This window comes from Pseudophryne corroboree, chromosome 5, assembly GCF_028390025.1.
Source record: "Pseudophryne corroboree isolate aPseCor3 chromosome 5, aPseCor3.hap2, whole genome shotgun sequence".
Taxonomy (NCBI): Eukaryota; Metazoa; Chordata; class Amphibia; order Anura; family Myobatrachidae; genus Pseudophryne; species Pseudophryne corroboree.
The window spans coordinates 290,096,695-290,117,326 of NC_086448.1; the positions used below are offsets into that span (position 1 = coordinate 290,096,695).

Here is a 20,632-nt window from a genome sequence, read left to right on the forward strand (position 1 = left end):
GCTGTCACCATGCCGATGCCTGGATACCGAGCGATCAAACGCCTGACAGTTGGCATGCCGACTAACAGGGACTATTCCCACTCGTGTGTCCACGACACTCATAGAGCGGGAATAGAACCCGTGGCAAGCGCAGCTAGCCACAAAGCCTGCAAGGGGCTCTGTTGCGCTCGCCCACCCCACCGGCATTCTGCGGATGGAATCCCAGGGTCGGTATGCTGACCTCCAGGATCCCCACCGCCGGTCTCACAGCCCCAATCCTATTTTACAACCACACTTTGCAATAAATGCAATTTAACCTAAAATACTGCTCAATTTAGGTTTTTCTAAATAAAAGAAAAACAGTTTATTGAGTAGATCACAGTAAACAACAGAGACCAAGGCAACTGAAAACACAATGATAAAAATCATAGACAAAATAGGTATCGGGTCTATATGGAAAAGCAGACAGAGGGTGAGGTTGAATAGTTGAGAGACAAACTGAAGAAGGGAAAGGAAAAGCAAAAGGGAAGAAGGAAATAAGAAAATAGTAAAGAACAGAACCTCTGTGGTGGGTCCTAGGAATAGAAACATAAATTACTATATATAGGTGGCTATTGCAAGCTAAAAGGGGAAAGGGCATTTTGAGAGGCTAACCACGGGTTCCAAATTTTGTCAAATGATTTAGAAGAGCGATTAATAATACTGGTCATGTGCTCCATACGATAGATATACCATATTCGGGATGACATACACTGCATAGATGGGGTTGCAGATTGTTTCCAATCCGCCACTACCTGGCAGTTGCTACTTGGTGCATTAATTTATTTTGGTATCTACTCAATGTAGGGAAATCTAAATGGAATAGGAAATATTTAGGGTCATAGGGAATAGAGATAAGTAAATGTGTTATGAGAACACACCGGACAAAATAATATGGAATGTGCAAAGACAAGTGGTATAAGAGCCTAATTCAGTAAGGAACACATCAGCAACTCCATACTGAAGCCCTTGCGCAATGTGTACCGTACCACACGTGCGCACACAATAAGATGCAGCGGCATCTCACTTATGCGAACGCCGCCACCAGATCGACAGGCAAAAGCGACGGCACAGCATTGGGGGGAATCAACGGAAGCATGTCCTTACCGTTTGTGGGGTGAGCCGTGTAGACGCTGTGACCCAATACAGGGCTACCCTTAATATGCAAAGCGCTCGCATTTCAGCAGGGGGAAGGGGACCCGGCATGCAAGGTGGCCTTGCTTTGTGCTAGACAGCCCCCCGCATGTTAGTGGAATGAGTTGCAGCTGAATTAGGCCCTAAGTTCAATGACACAGGATGTAAACATCGTGTAGCTTATGGGTCTTCAGCCTGCGGCCCTCCAGCTGCTGTGGAACTACACATCCCAGCATGCCCTGCCTCAGTTTTAGCATGCCTTAATAGCAAATCTGTGGCAGGACATGCTGGGATGTGTAGTTCCACAGCAGTTTGAGGGCCACAGCTTGAAGACCCATGGTGTAGATGGTGAAACTAAAACTGTTGGATGATCATTGTGAATGTCTGAGGTATTGATACAATGCAAATTTGTTGAGATATTGTTTCTTTTTCAGGTGGAACCAAGGGTCATACCCGTGCCTATGTAACAAAAGGGAGCCGTGGTTTTTGTTTGACAGCTTGGCCATAGCCTGGAGGAGGTGGTGGCGTTTGTTGGTGTGCCCTCGTAGACGGCGAATAGTATCCATCTACAGTGGAAGAAGCATGGAAACCAAGGTCCGTATGTAATGCCGCCTGAGTTCGGTGGCCATGCGGGATGCTGGCTGAACTCTTACTTTTTTTATAGGGTCAATCACTTACAAGGCATGGTTTTGCCTTGTAAGTGATTGCTCCTTTAAAAAAATGTCCGAGTTCGGGCTGCATCCCGCATGGTTGCCAAACTTGGGCGGCATTACATCCAGCCCCAAGAATCTCAGTGGCAGAAAGGCTTGGATTGGTTTGCAGAGCACCAGACTGATGTGCCACAACTCACAAGGCCCTCCATTTCGCCAGATCTGGAACTTTGGGGCTGTTTAGCTGGATCCTGCATTGTACTGTTGGAGCAGTTTCTGATGCAATTTGAACCAATTGTTGGTTGCTAGGTGCCCTAAATGCGAGGGCACACTAACAAACGCCGCCACCTCCTCCAGGATATAAACGTGCTATCGGCCAAAAACAACGGCTCCCTTTTGCCACTCATTCAGGTGTACGACCCATGGTTCCACCTGTAAAATAAACAATATTTCGACAAATTCTCATTGTATCAATACCCCAGACATTCACAATGATCATCCAATAGCTTTAGTGTCACCATTGAACTTATACCACTTGTCTTTGCACATTCCATATTATTTTGTCTGGTGTGTTTAAATTGTGGTCTTAAAACACATTTACTTAATACAGGTTGAGTATCCCATATCCAAAATGCTTGGGACCAGAAGTATTTTGGATATCGGATTTTTCCGTAGTTTGGAATAATTGCATACCATAATGAGATATCATGGTGATGGGACCTAAGTCTAAGCACAGAATGCATTTATGTCTCATATACACCTTATACACACAGCCTGAAGGTCATTTTAGCTAATATTTTTAATAACTTTGTGCATTAAACAAAGTTTGTGTACATACACACAATTCATTTATGTTCCATATACACCTTATACACACAGCCTGAAGGTCATTTAATGCAATATTTTTTATATTTTTGTGTATTAAACAAAGTTTGTGTACATTGAGCCATCAGAAAACAAAGGTTTCACTATCTCATTCTCACTCAAGAAATTCCGTATTTCGGAATATTACGTATTTTGGAATATTTGGATATGGGATACTCAACTTGTATCTCAATTCTCTATGACTCAAAATATTTTCTCTTCCATTTAGATTTCCCTACATTGACTAGACACCAACATAAATTAATGCGCCATGTAGCAACTGCCAGGTACTGAAAACAATCTGCAACCCCATCTATGCAGTGTATGTCATCCCGAAATAGTATATCTATCGTATGGAGCACATGACCAGTATTATTAATCGCTCTTTTAAATCACTGTTGAACTTATACCACTTGTTTTTCCACATTCCATATTATTTTGCCTGGATTGTTTAGGTTATTTTATTGCTTAATTAAAATGGTGAGGGGACATCCAGAATTTTCCATGATTGTTTTCCTGTAAAGTGCAGGATGCATGGAGTAAGGTTAGATAGACCCAAACTCCACCTAAGTGACGTGCACTGAATCCGGGAATAATTAATACTAAAAATCCAAGACACTGGTGTGGGGGAGTATGTGTTGACTACATATTGCTCCTCCAGGGAGGCTTCATTCCCTTTGCCAAAATGGCTGCTGAGGCTACATTCATGGCGCCATCTTGTCGCTGTGTTAGAGCACCACAGTTGGAGACACAAGTCTTCCACTTAGCACCAGAGAGACCTTTGATATATTGCTACCACAACCCCTGTACCAGCATTCATGCACCGCTACCAGGTATACACATATGGAGTTCGTGCAGACACTCACCAGCTGTGTCTCTTATCTGCAGCTTTGTATAAAACGTTGTAGCATCAAACATTAAAGTAGCCCCACGGATGTTCAAAATATTTGTGTGAACATGGCCACCAAAATCACTGCAGCAGTTACTAATATCTTAAGTTCCAGATCATATAAGCATATTATTGGCTGATAGTAATCTGCAAAGAAAGGGGGTTATAGGATGATGAGGTCAGTTTTGCAAAGATTATTGTCAAGAAATTAACCCAAGATGTACATGCTATGATATAATTATACTTGCTGGCAAGCAATCTCTTACCGCTTGGGAGTGGAACTGTCCCTGAAGATGACTGCCTAATCTCCGAACTAACGGTGGTGATTAATCATACAGTGTTCATCTACTCCACAAAATTATGCTGAATAAGTCCAACGATGTGTCTGCTCCACGCAATGATGAAATAATGGTTCCTGATGGGAAAATTCCCACTGCCCATACTAAGAATGATGATGACAAACATAATACAGAAATCCTGTCTGTTTCTTAACGTAAAATTCTTAAAATTCTTTATATATTTCTTTAAAAATGAGAATAATAGGTACTGTTATTAAGCGATGCTTGTCTTCACACAATTTGCTGCAGATTGCAAATTTTGTAAGCATCCTTGAACAGATAACAATTTGACTATGATGTCTGAGCTCGGGAAGCTGCAGAAACCTTTGGTGCATAGGGGGTAATTCAGACTTGATCGTAGCAGCAAATTTGTTAGCAGTTGCGCAAAACCAAGGGGGTCATTCCGAATTGATGGCTAGCTGCATTCGTTCGCTGTGCAGCAATGAGGCAAAAAAAGTCACTTCTGCGCATGCGGCGCAATGCGCACGCGCAACGTACTTTTACAACGGCCGATGTAGTTTCACACAGGGTCTAGCGAAGCTTTTCAGTCGCACTGCTAACCGCAGAGTGATTGACATGAAGTGGGCGTTTCTGGGTGTCAACTGACCGTTTTCAGGGAGTGTTCAAAAAAACGCAGGCGTGCCAGGAAAAATGCAGGTGTGGCTGGGCGAACGCAGGGCATTTGTGACGTCAAAACAGGAACTGAATAGTCTGAAGTGATCGCAAGCGCTGAGTAGGTTTTGAACTACTCTGAAACTGCACAAAATTTTTTTTTCAGGCGCTCTCCGAAACAACCGTTTGCACTTCTGCTAACCTAAAATACACTCCCAGTGGGCAGCGGCATAGCATTTGCACGGCTGCTAAAAACTGCTAGCCAGCGATCAACTCGGAATGACCCCCCCATAGTTTCTTAATACTGACAACTACTGTTTGATGCCTATAGTAGCAAAATAGCATAGGTATTGTTCGCTTTTTAAGAACTAGTAAGCCTGGGGCCTGCCATACACTAGTCCACCTCGCGGACTTCTGTTACTTACCCTGTGTAATCCACTGTGGTCTGTCCCATCTATCCATCGTGGCAGTTGGGCTGATGCTCTACCTCCCACTATGCATGTTAGTCTCAGGTCGACCATAGCATCTTATTATATCGATGATCGATATCAGATAACCTTAATTATTTTTCTGTTTGTAGAACTTAAATCAAACAACTTCTTGTGTCTGCTTTGGGATGTCTCTTATCACAATCCCCATCCTTCCTCAAAATTAGCGATCAATCTAATTGTTATGGAAGTTGACCAAAATGTTTTAGTCTCTAAATAATAATACAGGTTGAGTATCCCATATCCAAATATTCTGAAATACGGAATATTCCGAAATACGGACTTTTTTGAGTGAGAGTGAGATAGTGAAACCTTTGATTTTTGATGGCTCAATGTACACAAACTTTGTTTAATACACAAAGTTATTAATAATATTGTATTAAATGACCTTCAGGCTGTGTATATAAGGTGTATATGAAACATAAATGAAATGTGTGAATGTACACACACTTTGTTTAATGCACAAAGTTATAAAAAATATTGGCTAAAATTACCTTCAGGCTGTGTGTATAAGGTGTATATGTAACATAAATGCATTCTGTGCTTAGATTTAGGTCCCATCATCATAAGATCTCATTATGCTATCTAATTATTCCAAAATACGGAAAAATCCGATATCCAAAATACCTCTGGTCCCAAGCATTTTGGATAAGGGATACTCAACCTGTATACATTATTGAGGTGTTAACGTATCAGATTTAAAGACATACATTTTCTCCCATGGTTTTATTATATCAGCGACTCTGAAAGTCAAATTATGTTTGGGTCCCACTCTTAGATTTCAGTGGTCTAAGCCCAGGTGGAGTCTCCATTATTTGGCCTGATTGATAAATTGGTTAATTATTGGGGGCTCAGCCTTGATGAGTGCACAAAAGTGAATTATCTTTGCATTTTCAAGCAATAATTAGACTCCAGTTGAATGAATGGAAAACATATGCTAATGAATGTAGAGTAGAACGTGTCACATTTTGAATCAGAGCATCAAGACCAGAGAATAGGATGTGAACTGGAATTAATTCTTATATTTAATGTGCTTCTCATACGTTATACAAACCCACAAAGGGCTTCATGCAGAGATGAATGTAAATGCATCTTGTGTCTTTCTTTCCCCACATCTAATTTTATGTGCACGTGCACGTCTGTTCATGTTATGTGTCTTTTAAAGTAGCATTTCGGGGAAGGGGGGGGGGGGGGGGGGTAGAGTGCTGGCCAAATTGCTGCCACTGCTGAGCACCTGCCCCACACTAAATACTGCACAGTGGTGGGGGGCCCTGTGGAGATTTTGTAATGGGGCCCCCATAGGTCTTGCTGGGTCCCTGAATCTCTAGGTAATTAACTCCTTGACAGCAAGCTAGTGATGTAGAGTTTATTTATAGGGATAATCATGCCTTCAGAATGTGTTATGTTGGGTGGCTGCTCCTATAGAATTTTCCGCTTTACCTCATTGTGTAGCGGTATGGGGGGTCATTCCAAGTTGATCGCTCGCTAGCAACTTTTTGCATCACTGCGATCAGGTTAAAACGCTGCAAAACTGCGCATGCGTATGCACCGCAATGCGCAGGCACGTTGTATGGGTACAAAGAGGATCGGTGCTGGGCGATGGATTTAACGAAGAATCCATTCGCACAGTCGATCGCAAGGTGATTGACAGAAAGAGGGCGTTTATGGATGTCAACTGACCGTTTTCAGGGAGTGGTTGGAAAAACGCAGGCGTGTCTAACCGTTTGCAGGGCGGGTGTCTGACGTCAATTCTGGGATTGGACAGGCTGAAGTGATCGCAGCGGCTGAGTAAGTTCAGACCTACTCAGAAACTGCACAAAACTTTTTTGTACCGCTTGGCTGCACAAGCGGTCGCACACTTACAAAGCGAATATACACTCCCCCATAGGCGGCGACTATCTGATCGCATCACTGCAAAAAATAGCTAGCGAGCGGTCAACTCAGAATGACCCCATAGTCCAAAGGGGTTATTCCTGTCTCTATCTCTTCACATTACTTGGAAAATGTATTTTGATACTTTTGGATAGAAATTCGTTAGGGGTGTAAGTCATTGTGTAATATAATAAATATTGTTGTTGGAATGTTCTCATTAATAACATATTTTGATTTGTTTCAGCTTAAATGGTGATGTTGCTGTGACGTCCCTGGCATCAGAGATTCTCAGCATAGTTGGACATTGCTAGACACCTGAAGGATTCCACTTTAGATGCATGTTCCAAATGCAACTTCACATCCATACAATCATTCTTCCACATTCTCAGATGTATAGAAATAGGAATTTCTATGAAAAATACTAAACTGATGTGATGTTTGGCTGTGAATATCTTTATTTGTATAAACATATCATACAGTAAATTTATGTGCATTATTATTATTATTTTTTGTCAGAATATTTAGAATTTGCTCCCAAGCTAACATACTGCTGGGGCAAGTGAAAGAAAGATGATAGTATACTATTGGAATTTGCTGACACAAACATTCATAGCTGGCACAGAAGTCAGCATATGTTCAATGAGAGAATTTATCTGGACTTTGGTAACATCCTCCTGTCTCAGTGCACCAGGAGAAAAGCCACCATATGTAAAGCCCCATACACAGTAGCCGATCCCCGCCGACGCTGATACAGGTTGAGTATCCCATATCCAAATATTCCGAAATACGGAATTTTTTGAGTGAGACTGAGATAGTGAAACATTTGTTTTCTGATGGCTCAATGTACACAGACTTTGTTTAATACACAAAGTTATTAAAATTATTGTATTAAATGACCTTCAGGCTGTTTGTATAAGGTGTATATGAAACATAAATGAATTGTGTGTATGTACACAAACTTTGTTTAATGCACAGATTTATAAAAAATATTGGCTAAAATTACCTTCAGGCTGTGTGTATAAGGTGTATATGAAATCATAAATGTATTCTGTGCTTAGACTTAGGTCCCATCACCATGATATCTCGTTATGGCATGCAATTATTCCATAATACGGAAAAATCCGATATCCAAAATACTTCTGTTCCCAAGCATTTTGGATATGGGATGCTCAACCTGTATTGGTGGCAGCGGGGACCCTGCGTGGTGCCGGCATCGGCAAGTGTATATACACAGGCGGGGAAGAGAGCAACGGCGAGGAGAGCATCAGCCATGCTGCAGATGCTGTTGTTAACAAGGACCTCCCTCGTCTGTACATGTTCACACAAGGGAGGGGGTCATTAACGACGCGCGGGAGCACACATCATTAACGACGCGCGGGAGCACACATCATTAACGACGCGCGGGAGCACACATCATTAACGACGCGCGGGAGCACACACCATTAACGATGCGGGGGAGCACACATCATTAACGACGCGCGGGAGCACACATCATTAACGACATTGAGTATACACACTGGGAGTCATTCTGAGTTGTTCGCTCGTTGCCGATTTTCGCTATACTGCGATTAGCCGCTTACTGCGCATGTGCAAAGTTCGCAGAGCGCATGCGCTTAGTTATTTTACACAAAAGTTAGGTATTTTACTCACGGCATAACTAAGCTTTTTCATCGCGGTGCTGATCGTAGTGTGATTGACAGGAAGTGGGTGTTTCTGGGCGGAAACTGGCCATTTTATGGGAGTGTGCAGAAAAACGCAGGCGTTCTAGTTGCAAAACGCAGGAGTGGCTGGAGAAATGGGGGAGTGGTTGGGCAAACGCTGGGTGTGTTTGTGACGTCAAACCAGGAACGAAAAGGACTGAGCTGGTCGCAATGGCTGAGTAAGTCTGGAGCTACTCAGAAACTGCTAAGAAATTTCTATTCGCAATTCTGCTAATCTTTCGTTCGCACTTCTGCTAAGCTAAGATACACTCCCAGAGGGCGGCGGCTTAGCGTGTGCAATGCTGCTAAAAGCAGCTAGCGAGCGAACAACTCGGAATCACCCCCACTGGACGAGAGTGTAAAAGATCTCGCTCAGATATCCCTTCGAGATCTTTTACTTTCTCGTCAAGTGTGTGTGGTGCTTAACGCGACGTTATATACTGCATGTACTGTTTTATGATCGAGTTTCTTTCTTTTCCTCTAGTGACAGATTTTTTTTCTTTATATAAATGTGATTGATGCCATTTGGTTTATCTTTTATCCTTTGTTATGTAAGTGATATTATTTATTATTATGTGTTTAACTTGCACATAAATTATATAGAATGTATACTATCACTTAATTTTTTTTTTTAATTTTTTTTATTCTGGTTCATTATTCCGGGAATTCTGACTTGAGTCACATAAACATATTGTAATTGTTTTAGATTTTGTTCATATTTTGTTGAGATTGTTTCAAGATTTATTTGAAGTATATACATCTGGGCCATTAGTTTAGGTTACCGAGAGTGGATAGAAAATATTGGAGCTACTGTATATACTTGATATGTGCTTTCAATAAACATTAATCATATGACTGGAGAATTGATTATATTTATTAAGGTATGATTAATATTGGTACATGTTTTCTTCTTGTGCACCCCCAGGTATCACACTTAAGTAGTGGACAACTTTTTTTTTTTTTCATATGAAGTTTTATTGCATTTTTAACACACAGGGTGGGATGGAGTGTGTGTGTGTGTGTGTGTGTGTGTGTGTGTGTGTGTGTGTGTGTGTGGGGGGGGGGGGGGGTACAGAAACGAAGAGAGGAAGGATAGGAAGGGAATTGGAAAGTACACTACATAATGTACAATTAACAGGCAAAAAGTGAACCCCAGTATTGCACAACTTTTTATGTTTTGAGGGTAATTGCAGACATTAATATGTAATTAGAAAACATAAATTTCATGTTTCTTTAAATGTGCTTCTGTTGCATGCTTTTCACTCTGGATGTAATTATCACATCACAATAAAAATGTACTTTTCACATACAAATTTGTGACATGAGTAATTATGAGCTAACCTGTGAACTAATATCAACACAATTATTATTAATACTATTAAAAGACAAAATATGTAAATATGTCTCTTTGTTTTTTATTTTTTTTACATTGCCATTATTATTATGTCTGCTATCAGGACATCGTATTCTTTTACAGTAAAAGGTAGAGCTTGTAATAAATGCTACAGAAATAAAAAGTCCAGTTAATATTCTAATTAATAATCAGTTACATTGTGTCTGTAAATGCCTTGCAGACAATAGTTACATCTCACAGTGATAGCTCTTACTTGCACAAATTGGTCGCTCGGAGAATGCCAGAATCGGTGTCCAGTTTGTCCACACGGTATGCGATCCAGCATTTAGGCAATGGTATGAGCCCCTGGATCATTTCTCACTGCATTTTTACCCATAATGTTATGATCAATGATTTTGGTCATGTTTGTGCCATTCATTAATTACAGTACATAGCATTGCTTACTGTATACAGAATGGTATCCGTGAGCCAAAGGATAAAACGTACAGCTAGCCTTCCATAGTACAATCCACAAATTATTAAAGACTCGACCTGTGTGTGGCAGTCTATGAAATATGTTTAAATGTAGATAATCAAATCAATCCATAATCTGATCAGTGGAAAACTTTTTAAAAAAGACTGAATATTCTTCTTCGGGGTCCATGGTCTCCACAGTGTTAATTCTTAACCTTGGGTATGATGTTGGTGGAGAACAGGACTGACACCGAACATTAAGCTTGTGAGCCTCCCAGGATGCTCTGGGCTATGCCCACATGCTCAGGCAACTCAGTTTTTTTTTCGGTGTTAGCATGGAGCTGGACACATTGAACAGGGGCTGCAGCTTGCAGCCTAAGCTTTTAACTTTTTTTACTCTTTCTGTCTTTTACAACGGGATGACCACTTCTGGCAGTCCATAGGACACCAGAGCTGTATCTCAATTACCCCCATCGGGCCGCCACACCACGTGTGGGTAGGTGATTTCGGCAGGACTCCCACTGCAACCATCTCACTAGCAAGACGCAGGAGCACCCCAGGACTGCATCCAGAGACATGGGGGACAGGGTAGGTGGGTTCCCACTTGCAGGACACACGATTTATGAAGTCAACATACCGCAATCTTTGGAGACAGACCACAGCTTCTGATGTGCTCCCAGTCCATTAAGTGTACTCGCGGCTGCACTAGACCAGCAGATCAATCATGTATACTGGCGCTGGGGACCCTTTAATGGCCAGTAGAACCGGTGGTGATATTCAGCACAGGGGAGGTACTGGTGTGTTTTGGCTTAACTCTGCCACACTTTACTAAATATTGTATTTGTGAGCGCTCATTGTCACATATTTTGCCTGTTACACACTGCACAGTACCATATTGTATGCGTTCACTACTTGCTATTACCATGTCTAACAAAAGCAAGGCAAAACAGGCAGGGGCACCCACTTTGGTAGGATGTAATGCCTGTCACACTGAAGTTTTACCTCAGAATTTATCACAGGAGGGTTTATGCCCAGACTGCATAGTGCCTCCCAGCACCTCAGCTCCACCAGTTATTGTACAAGAGCAACCATGGGCTTCATTTACAACCTTACTGGCTAAAATTGCAGGCCATATAGCTACCCCACCTGTGGCCACCCCTATGGGTATACCCTAGGCAGTACAGCCTACACTGGCTACCCCAGTGACTTGTCCACAACCAGTGCAGCTCACAATGGCTCCCCCTGTAGCAGTTCCACAGCAACTGCAACCTCCAATAGCTCCCTCTGTTGGTTTTCACCAGCCATTACAACCTGTTGGTCAGGCCATAGCAGCCCCATCCATCCACTCCCAGTGGTTGATTTCATTTTCTACATCTGTGCAGAGTCTAGTTGCTTCATCTGCTGCTTTTCAAAGCATGATATATTGGCAAGGCACACTGCCTGCACCTACTGTTGCTAAACGCACTATTCCTTCCTCACAATCCACACCACACTCGGATTCAGAGGAATCATCAGTGCTTGCTGACATGGCTGAGGTTTCTGATGCAGAATCCCACTCAGGGGATGAAGAGGCCCCATCTAAATTTAATGTGGCAGCATTAATCAGAGCGGTCAAATTCTCTCTTCAGCTTGAGGATGCTGAACTGGACACTACTTCCAAAGATCCGCTATGCAGGCGTCAGAAAGTAGTCCTAGCTGAGTCTCCACACTCTATCCCCTTCACAGAAGTTAGAACTGGGGTGTGGAAAACACCTACTAAGAAATTCACGGTACCTTCGAGACTCAGCTCTTTTTACCCGTTACCCACAGATGATTGTGCACAGTGGGAAATCTCACCTGTTGTGGATACTCATGTGACACACTTACTCAAAAGTTCCATCCTACCTATCCCTACTGTGTCCTATTTAAGGAACTGCCAGATAGACAACTGGATGCATATCTCAAGTCAGTGTACTCCCTTACAGGAGCTACTTCCAGGCCAGCTCCGGCCACAGCTTGGATCTCTAAGGCCATCGAAACATGGACCGATGACCTAGAACGCAGTTTCACATCTGATCTGCCACAGCTCAGTTATCCATCTATTACATTGACAAAGCTGCTCTTGATGCACTGTTATCCTCTAAGGCTTCGGCTGTATCAATTGCAGCTTGCCACATTGTGTGGCTCCGATCATGGAAGGGGGATACGGACACCAAGAAAACCTTGAACACCCTTCCTTACACGGGCGAGTTCCTCTTTGGTCCAGCACTGGATAAGATTATTGAGAAACTAGCGACATCTAAGACAGCTCATTTGCTCCTCAGGAAGACGTCGGACTTCATCTTTTTGGACTTTTCATTTACAAGACAAATCCAAGGGTCAGTCCTTCCCACGCTCAGATCACGCAGGCAAGGCCTCCAAACCCAGGGCCAAACAGGCTTGGGCCGCCAGATGTCGTCCTACCAAAACTGAGGATAAACCCTCAGCCTGATGAGATGGGACTCCCCCTGGGGGACCGGCTTCTTCAGTTTGCCTATTCATGGAGTCTTATCACAAGAAGTGGTCTCTCACGGGTACACTCTAACATCCCTGAAATGTCCGCCCAGACAGTCACTGGACCCTGGCAAAGCACAGGCATTGCTGGGAGTCATTCACTCCTTACTGCAGTCTGAAGTGGTCATGCCCGTGCCATGACTTCAGCAGGGTCAGGGGTTCTATTCTACACTGTTTCTGGTTCTGGTTCAGAAACCAAATGGGTCCTACCACCCCATTCTGAATCTCAAGCTGCTGAACATGTACCTCAGAATATCCAAGTTCCATATGGAAACTCTCGGCTCCATTGTCCTACCAATGCAACCTGAGGATTATATGGCTTTCTTGGACATCCAGGATGCGTACCTGCATGTACCTATAGCACCCTGTCACCAACAGTTTCTCAGGTTTGCTGTTGTCCAACAGCAATTCCAGTTTCAGGCCCTACCGTTTGGACTGTCTGCAGCTCTCAGGGTGTTCACCAAAATCATGGCGGTGATGGCAGCCCATCTCCGACGACAAAGGATTAGAATCCTCCCTTACTTAGATGATCTCCTTCTCTGGCACAATCCCCGGAGTTATTGAACTGTATTTTCTAACTGGAAACTCCAGGAAATGGTTGGATAATCAACTGGGCCAAGTCCTCACTCACCCCTTCTTAGAGGATGCTCCACCTCGGGGCTTAACAGGATGCCAACCTACAACGCATCTTCCTACCTCAGGGAAAGATTGCAACATTACAGTTGCGCATTCACAATTTGCCTCACAGACCCCGGGTCTCTATACATGCGGCCATGTAGACCCTGGGCTTAATGGTATCAGTGTAATATTTCAATCCAGGCTCCTACCTAAAACTGTACAGATGGAACGGTCTATCGACAGACCTCAAGTCTCAGACCCTAATTCTGACGCAATAGGTTTGTCAATCCATTGCATGGTGGCTTCACATGCCCACCCTGGACAAGGGCCAACCTTTCTGGATTCCACACTGGACACTTCTCACTACAGGTGCCAGTCTCCGAGGGTGGGGAGCAGTCACGGGCAGTCACTCCTTTTAGGGCCGTTGGTCCCTAGCAGAAAGGACTCTCCCGATCAATGTAATAGAGCTCAGAGTGGTTTACAGGGCTCTTCAAATGTCTCAAGACCTCCTTCACGGTTCACCAGTGCAAGTCCAGTCAGACAATGCCATGGCAGTGGCCTACATAGATCGGTAAGGCGACGCTTGAAGTGCGCCGTCTAGGTCATTTTCATTCCAGGGGTCCTCAACTGGGAGTCGGACTTACTCAGTCACCAGGATTGTCCATGCCGGAGAGTGGTCTCTCCACCTGATGTCTTTAAAATCTTGGTACACAAATAGGTGTTGCCAGATGTGGATCTCATGGCCTCCGGACACAACCACAAGGTTCCCGTGTACAGTGCCAAGACAAGAGATCCGGAAGCGAGCTTCGTGGACGCTTTCATAGTTCCATGGAACTTCCATCTGGCATATCTCTTCCCTCCAGTATCTCTCCATCCCAGAGTACTGCGCAAATTCAAGGCGGAAGGTGGTAAGGTCATCCTAGTAGCTCCAGCATGGCCCAGACGCCATTGATTCTTGGATCTGGGGGATCTCTCCATAGACTAACCATACCTTTCTGACCAGATCTGCTCTCTCAGGGGCCCTGTCTCCATCAAGACCTGCCGCGCCTGTCTTTGATGGCGTTGCTCTTGAGCATTCCCTCCTAAGGGAAAATGGCTTCTTGTGGGCGGTAACTGAGACTATGCTTCAGGCTCGAAAACCAGCCTTAGCCTGCATATATTACCACATATGGCACTCCTACTTCCAGTGGTGTGCTCATCATCACTATGATCCTAAAGTTCTCAGGATCCCTCTGCTGCTGGCCTTCTTATAGGCGGGCCTAGCCATGAGTCTTTGCCTGGCTTCTCTGAAGGTCCAGGTCTTGGCCTTATCAATTTGGTTTCAGAAGAGACTGGCTACATTACCAGATGTACGTACCTTCCTTCAAGGGGTACTCTGAATACAACCCCCATTTGTTCCTCCGGTTGCTCCATGGGATTTGTCTTTGGTTCTTTAGGCCTTATCAAGGCCCCCTTTCAAACCCCTAGAGACAGTAGACCTCAAGTGGTTAACCGTGAAGATCCTTTTTCTCTTGGCAGTCGTCGCAGCACGTAGGGTCTCAGACTTGGGAGCTTTTTCATGTCGCTCATCATTCTTAATTTTTCACCAGGACCAGTCGGTTGTTAGAACAAGAAAAGGATACCTACCTAAGGTGGGATCTAAGTTCCATATTAACTAACCCATTGTGGTACCGCCCTTTCAGGAACCCGGCTTTTCACAAGAGGAAGCATCGTTGTATGTGGTCCGTGCTCTCCAGATGTACGTGGACTGTACTGGTTCCCTTAGGAAGACCGAGTCTTCATTTATCCTTTATGGGTTCCACAAGCAGGGCTGGCCAGCCACTAAACAATTGTAGGGCACGTTGGCTCCGCATGGCCATTTCACAGGCGTATACACAATCGAATCTGTCTGTTCCAAGTACAGTCTGTGCTCACTCTACTCTCTCCCTATTACAACTGCTTTGGGACTTCCCAAGGTTAAGAATTAACCCTGTGGAGACCTTTGACCCCGAAGAAGAAAAGAGGAGTTATGGTAAAACTTACCTTTGTTAACTCTTTCTTTGAGGTCCATGGGATCCACAGGGCACCCATCCTGACGCACCTAGCTTCAATGGATTACATCTCCGGTCACCAGTTCCCTTCTCTATGTGAGAGTGTGTTTCCTGTGTGTACCATCCTTCCTTCTCTCTCTTCTCTCCAGCTCCCGTTTGGGCTTGTTACTAAAACTGAAGTGCCTGAGCATGGGGGCGGGGTATGAAGGAGGAGTAGCCCAGTGCATCCTGAGAGGCTCACAAGCTTATTGTTCGGTGTCAGTCCTGGTCTCCACCAACATCATACCCAATGTTAAGAATTAACCCTGTGGATCCCATGGACCTCGAAGAAAGAGAGTTAACCAAGGTAAGTTTTACCATAACTCCTCTTATTCAATTACAATATACAATTAAGCAGGAAGTTATCTTTCTGTTCATTTCCCAGGTAAAGTGGCTGGATCACTTCCAGCATCATTGTGACATTGATTCTTGTTACATCACCTTGCTTATGGGTTTCAATGTATAGGTAGGCCCCCATTGGGTCAACATGGTCAATAGGTTGACTACCTATGGTTAACATGTTCAAAAGAAGTACAGAGAAAAGGTAGACAGTACAAAAGGTCGATGTGACAATGGTCGACACATTTTTTGGAGTTTTTCAGATTTTTTCAACCTTTGCTTGATTTACTATCCACGTGGATTATGACTGGGAATAGTAACCTGTGGCGAGCACAGTTGTAGTTGAGCCCCAGTAGGGCAGTAGGGATCTATTTACTAAGCCTTGGAGAGAAAGAAAATGGACAGAGATAAAGTGTCAACCAATCGGCTCCTAACTGCCATGTTACAGGATGTGTTTAAAAAATGACAAGAGTTGGTTGGTACTTTATCTCTGTCCAGTTTATCCAAGGCTTAGTACATAGACCTCTAGTGAAATGATGTACCTCTTCTAGGCATACATATAACATAATCATGTTTCATGTGTACGTTTGTGGAAACTCATACCATGTTTAGTGAATTAATGCTATATCTGTTGCCTTTCAGAGGGTGTATGAATTATTTTATCACAAAACATTATTAGATCTGTTCTTAGGCAGTAGCACAGTAAATTGGATGTAAAATAGATTATTATGCTGAAACACCTTTAGTGAAAATAAATGTTAATCTAGTTCTTCCATTTCTGTTTTATAGTTCTAATATAAACCGGTTTTGAATTTACATTTCTGTATGTATATTTTTCAGTATTTTATTCAATAACATTGTGACTTTTTGTCATATTAAGTGACATATAATAAAATTCTCTCTTTGTGTCCTTAAATAATTAATACTCAAATGGAATAAAGGGGAAAAAAGTGATAATAGAATTACAAACATGGTCTTGCACTATACATATGATATACAACTGAGACTATATATTAGGAATATATAGAAAAAGGTGTCTGATTTTATGCTGTAGGGAAGAGAGGCCTTTACAATGGTCCCTAGAATAGCAGAAAATGGAAGAAAATGAGTTGAACACTGTACTTAATTACTGCTGGACCCGTATAATTCATATTTGTGCGCAAACCTGATGGTTTGCATTCAGATATGATGTTTGGGGGTCTGCGCAGGTGCCAAACATTCTGAGTATGTGCAGAACCAGTCTCTTGATATTGCTCGCGGCTCCCTGTCAGCTACAGCATGATTAACATGCCGCAGCGTTTGGGGGGTGGAGTGGTGGTGGCGACCAGCACCATTCTTCAAAACGGGGGCGTCGTCCGTCTCTAGGGTCTGAGTTGTCAGATGCAGACTTCCTGCACCGGAGTGTCCGAAGCCCATGTCCAGACTGCGTAAGCTTCAGCTTTGCAAGCTGGCCGGTGCCTAAAACCATCATGAATCACCACCGATGATCGTGAAAGTGATCTGAGGCTGCATCCTCAGATGCATCACACCGATCCTAGCTACTGCAAAAAGGAGGCATCTATCTCCTACAGGCATCTCCTGTTGCATTTGCATTTTCATGACATGGAATTGAACAATCGCTTCCGTGCAGCTGTGCTATTCCTCACCATCATGGATCAAACCCAATGTCTGCATCTTGGTATAAGGAACAAGGAGGTATATTAAATAAATCAAATCTTTACTGATAATAGCAATAAACAGTAATCACCTGATGGCGCAACTGTAGAAATACCATTAATATTCAATATACTAAAGATATTACTATAATAATCTAGAAAATAATAAAGACTTACAGATATTAATAAGTTCTTGGACACCCAGCAGTAATATATAGCATATCTGTCACATAAAGTCAGTGTCAAAATAGAATTCAGGCAGGATGCGGTTAACGGAGGTTACATATGCATCAAGCCCCAGAAATCTACATTTTCTGGAACTTGTACAGAAAGGAATCCCACGCGCTAATAAAAATGATAATATGTGTATATGTGAAAAATAAATAAAATGTGACAATTATGAAGGTGTGATCTAATACTTAATTACTGAAAAAGTGTAACTGTGTAAATAAACACAGCAGCATATTCCAATCTGAGATACGTGCAAGAATCCCACAGACAGAGATTTTTTTGTGTGAAGCTGCACTTTTTGAGTACAGTTTTATCTGAATTTGTTGTAGTTGCAACTCTATTCATAAGACCATTTTGCAGCAGGTGTATATTATATATGATAGAGATATAGGGGGTAATTCAGAGTTGATCATAGATGTGCTACATTTAGCACATCTACAATCAGTTACTCTGACATGCGGGGGGACGCCCCGCATGTCAGTCCCTGTACCCCCCCCCCCCCCCCCCCGCACAGGTGCAAAAGCACCACAGGGGGGATGCTTTTGTACCTGACGAGTAGCTCCCTGCCAACACAGCTTCTGCACTCTGGCAGGGAGCTACCCGCCACATCCTGGGTCGCAGCGTCTGCGTGTGACCTCACGCAGCCGCTGCGGCCTGCTCAGCCAACGGTCCAGAAACGCCTCAATTGTCCGGACCGAGCCCCGCCAACGGCATGCAGCGATCCAGTCTGAATTAGCCCCATAGTTTATTCCTGAAGTTTGCATGAATTTGTATGACACATATATCCATTTGATTAGTGTTATCATTATTTGTATACTGACTTTCATTCTACATTATTAAATACAGGGGCGGATTTAGGGGTGAGAGCGCCCCTAGGCACAACCTTAACAACCATTGATGATAGCTAATTTAATAGAGAAACATATAAAAATGTCATAATGGCTTTTTTTATTAAAGTTTCTAAGTGGGACAGCTTACAGGGCAGTCTGTGCATGTCCTATCTGTTTACACTCAGTACAGTAGAAATATTTTGCAGTTAGTGGTACTTTTTGGTCTGACAGGACCAACACAAGTATCTGAGTGCAGGTTCGCTACTAATTAAATACACACTTATTTTTTTAAATATAGCATGTTTTCATATCTTTACTATCTGTCTTACCAGATGTGGTGTTCTGAATTTTAAAAGTGCACTTCCACACCAGGTATGTTGCCTATAGAAGCCATAGGCATTTTTTTCCATATAACTCCTCACATGTGCAGTAGGACTCTCAGGTCATAGACCCAAAAGCCGTCAAATAGCAATGTACAGCTCTTATAGGAAGAGCTATCCTTTGTGCAAATAAATGCAAATTAGTAAAAGTTGCAATCTCAACCCTAACAGCTAACCTCAACCCTAACCCATCCCTCCCACAGCCAGGGGTGTAGCGAGGGTGGCTCTGGTGGAGCGCAAGCTCCAGGCTCCAAAAAAGTTTAAAGGTGCAACGCCACCCTCCCCCCTTGCACTGCACTGTGGGCTGCTGTATAGGCAGAGCAGAAGCACACTGACTCAGGGAACAGGGCAGGCCAGAGGCAACACAGCAGTAGGCACTGACAGCCGACACATTCCGGAGCTCTGCCCGCCCTCTTTGTCTGTCCCACTGTCTGCTGGTAGCTGTGCAGCAGGGTTACTTGTGTCCTGCAGCACCACTCTCCGCCCCTGTTGCTGTAGCACCTCTCTCTGTCTAGCCCAGCTGCTGCAGCACTTCTCTCTGCCCCAGCTTCTGCAGCATCTCTTTCCTGGAAGCTGCAGCATGTCTCTACTTCAGATGCTGCAGCACTTCTTTCTGCCCAGGCTACTGCAGCACCACTCTCTACCCCATGTATAAGCGGTTTTACTCTGGTGTAATGTGTATAAGTGGCATAACATGTATAAACGGCTCTACAGCATGGTGTAACATGTATAAGGGGCTCTACTGTGTGGCGTATTGTGAATAAGGGGCTCCATTATGTAGGTTAACGTGTATAAGGGGTAGTCCTGTATGGTGTAATGTAAATAACAAACACTACTGTGCTGTGTAATGTGAATTGGTATTCTGTGGCCATACCCCTTCCCCATGAAGCCATACCCCTATATTTTTTATGCACCCTGAGTTCCACAAGGTTTATAACTGTCCCTGTCACCAATTTAGGATTTTTAAATATTTTCTTTCTTTTCAAATGTAACATGCCACCACGTGTTGGCTAGGCCCCCAATTCAGTATAGGGGAGGGAGGCGTCAAAACATACCCTTGCTCCAGGCACCATGGCACCTAGCTACACCTCTGCCCACAGCCTAACCGTAACCATCTGCTTCCACACACCCCAGCAGCGTGAGCTGCGTGACCATAGGCCCCCCCCTCCTGCAGCCAACCCTAACTCCCGCAGCCTGACCCTAACCCTCATACTCAGCGCCGGTCGGAATTGTGACTGTTGGGATGCTGACCTGCATACCGATATACTTTGGGACTTACTCCATCATTCTGGAAGTGTACTTTCTAAATAACAGTTGTGCTGTTTAATGCCTAACATTCCACTCTGACACTAACTGGCTGCAATTTCATATTAATAACATTTTAGCAGTGGCTATCTGTTTGACAGTGACTTTATATGACAGATATAATAGCAATAAACAGGTTCTCGGACACCCAGCAGTAATATATAGTATAATATATACTATAAGTCAAGATTTGTTTCATTTATAATAATTTAAGCCTCCTTATTCATTAACAAGCAGGCATTATATGGGTCTTGATGTGTATGAAGTGCAGTGATTACCCCCCCCCCCCACCTCCCCCATT

The 20,632-nt window shown here is 43.5% G+C and overlaps 1 protein-coding gene across 2 annotated transcripts in view; it reads left to right on the forward strand.

Annotated features, from left to right (window-relative positions):
* The window catches only part of ULK4 (unc-51 like kinase 4), a 1,561,547-nt gene extending 1,554,199 nt beyond the window's left edge, over window positions 1–7,348 (forward strand). For both annotated transcript variants that reach the window (XM_063922401.1, XM_063922402.1), the window contains one exon: window positions 7,110–7,348. In XM_063922401.1, coding sequence (XP_063778471.1) covers window positions 7,110–7,176 — 67 coding nt within the window. In that variant the 3' untranslated portion in view covers window positions 7,177–7,348. The remainder of the gene's footprint in view (window positions 1–7,109) is intronic.
* The last annotated feature ends 13,284 nt before the right edge of the window (window positions 7,349–20,632 follow it).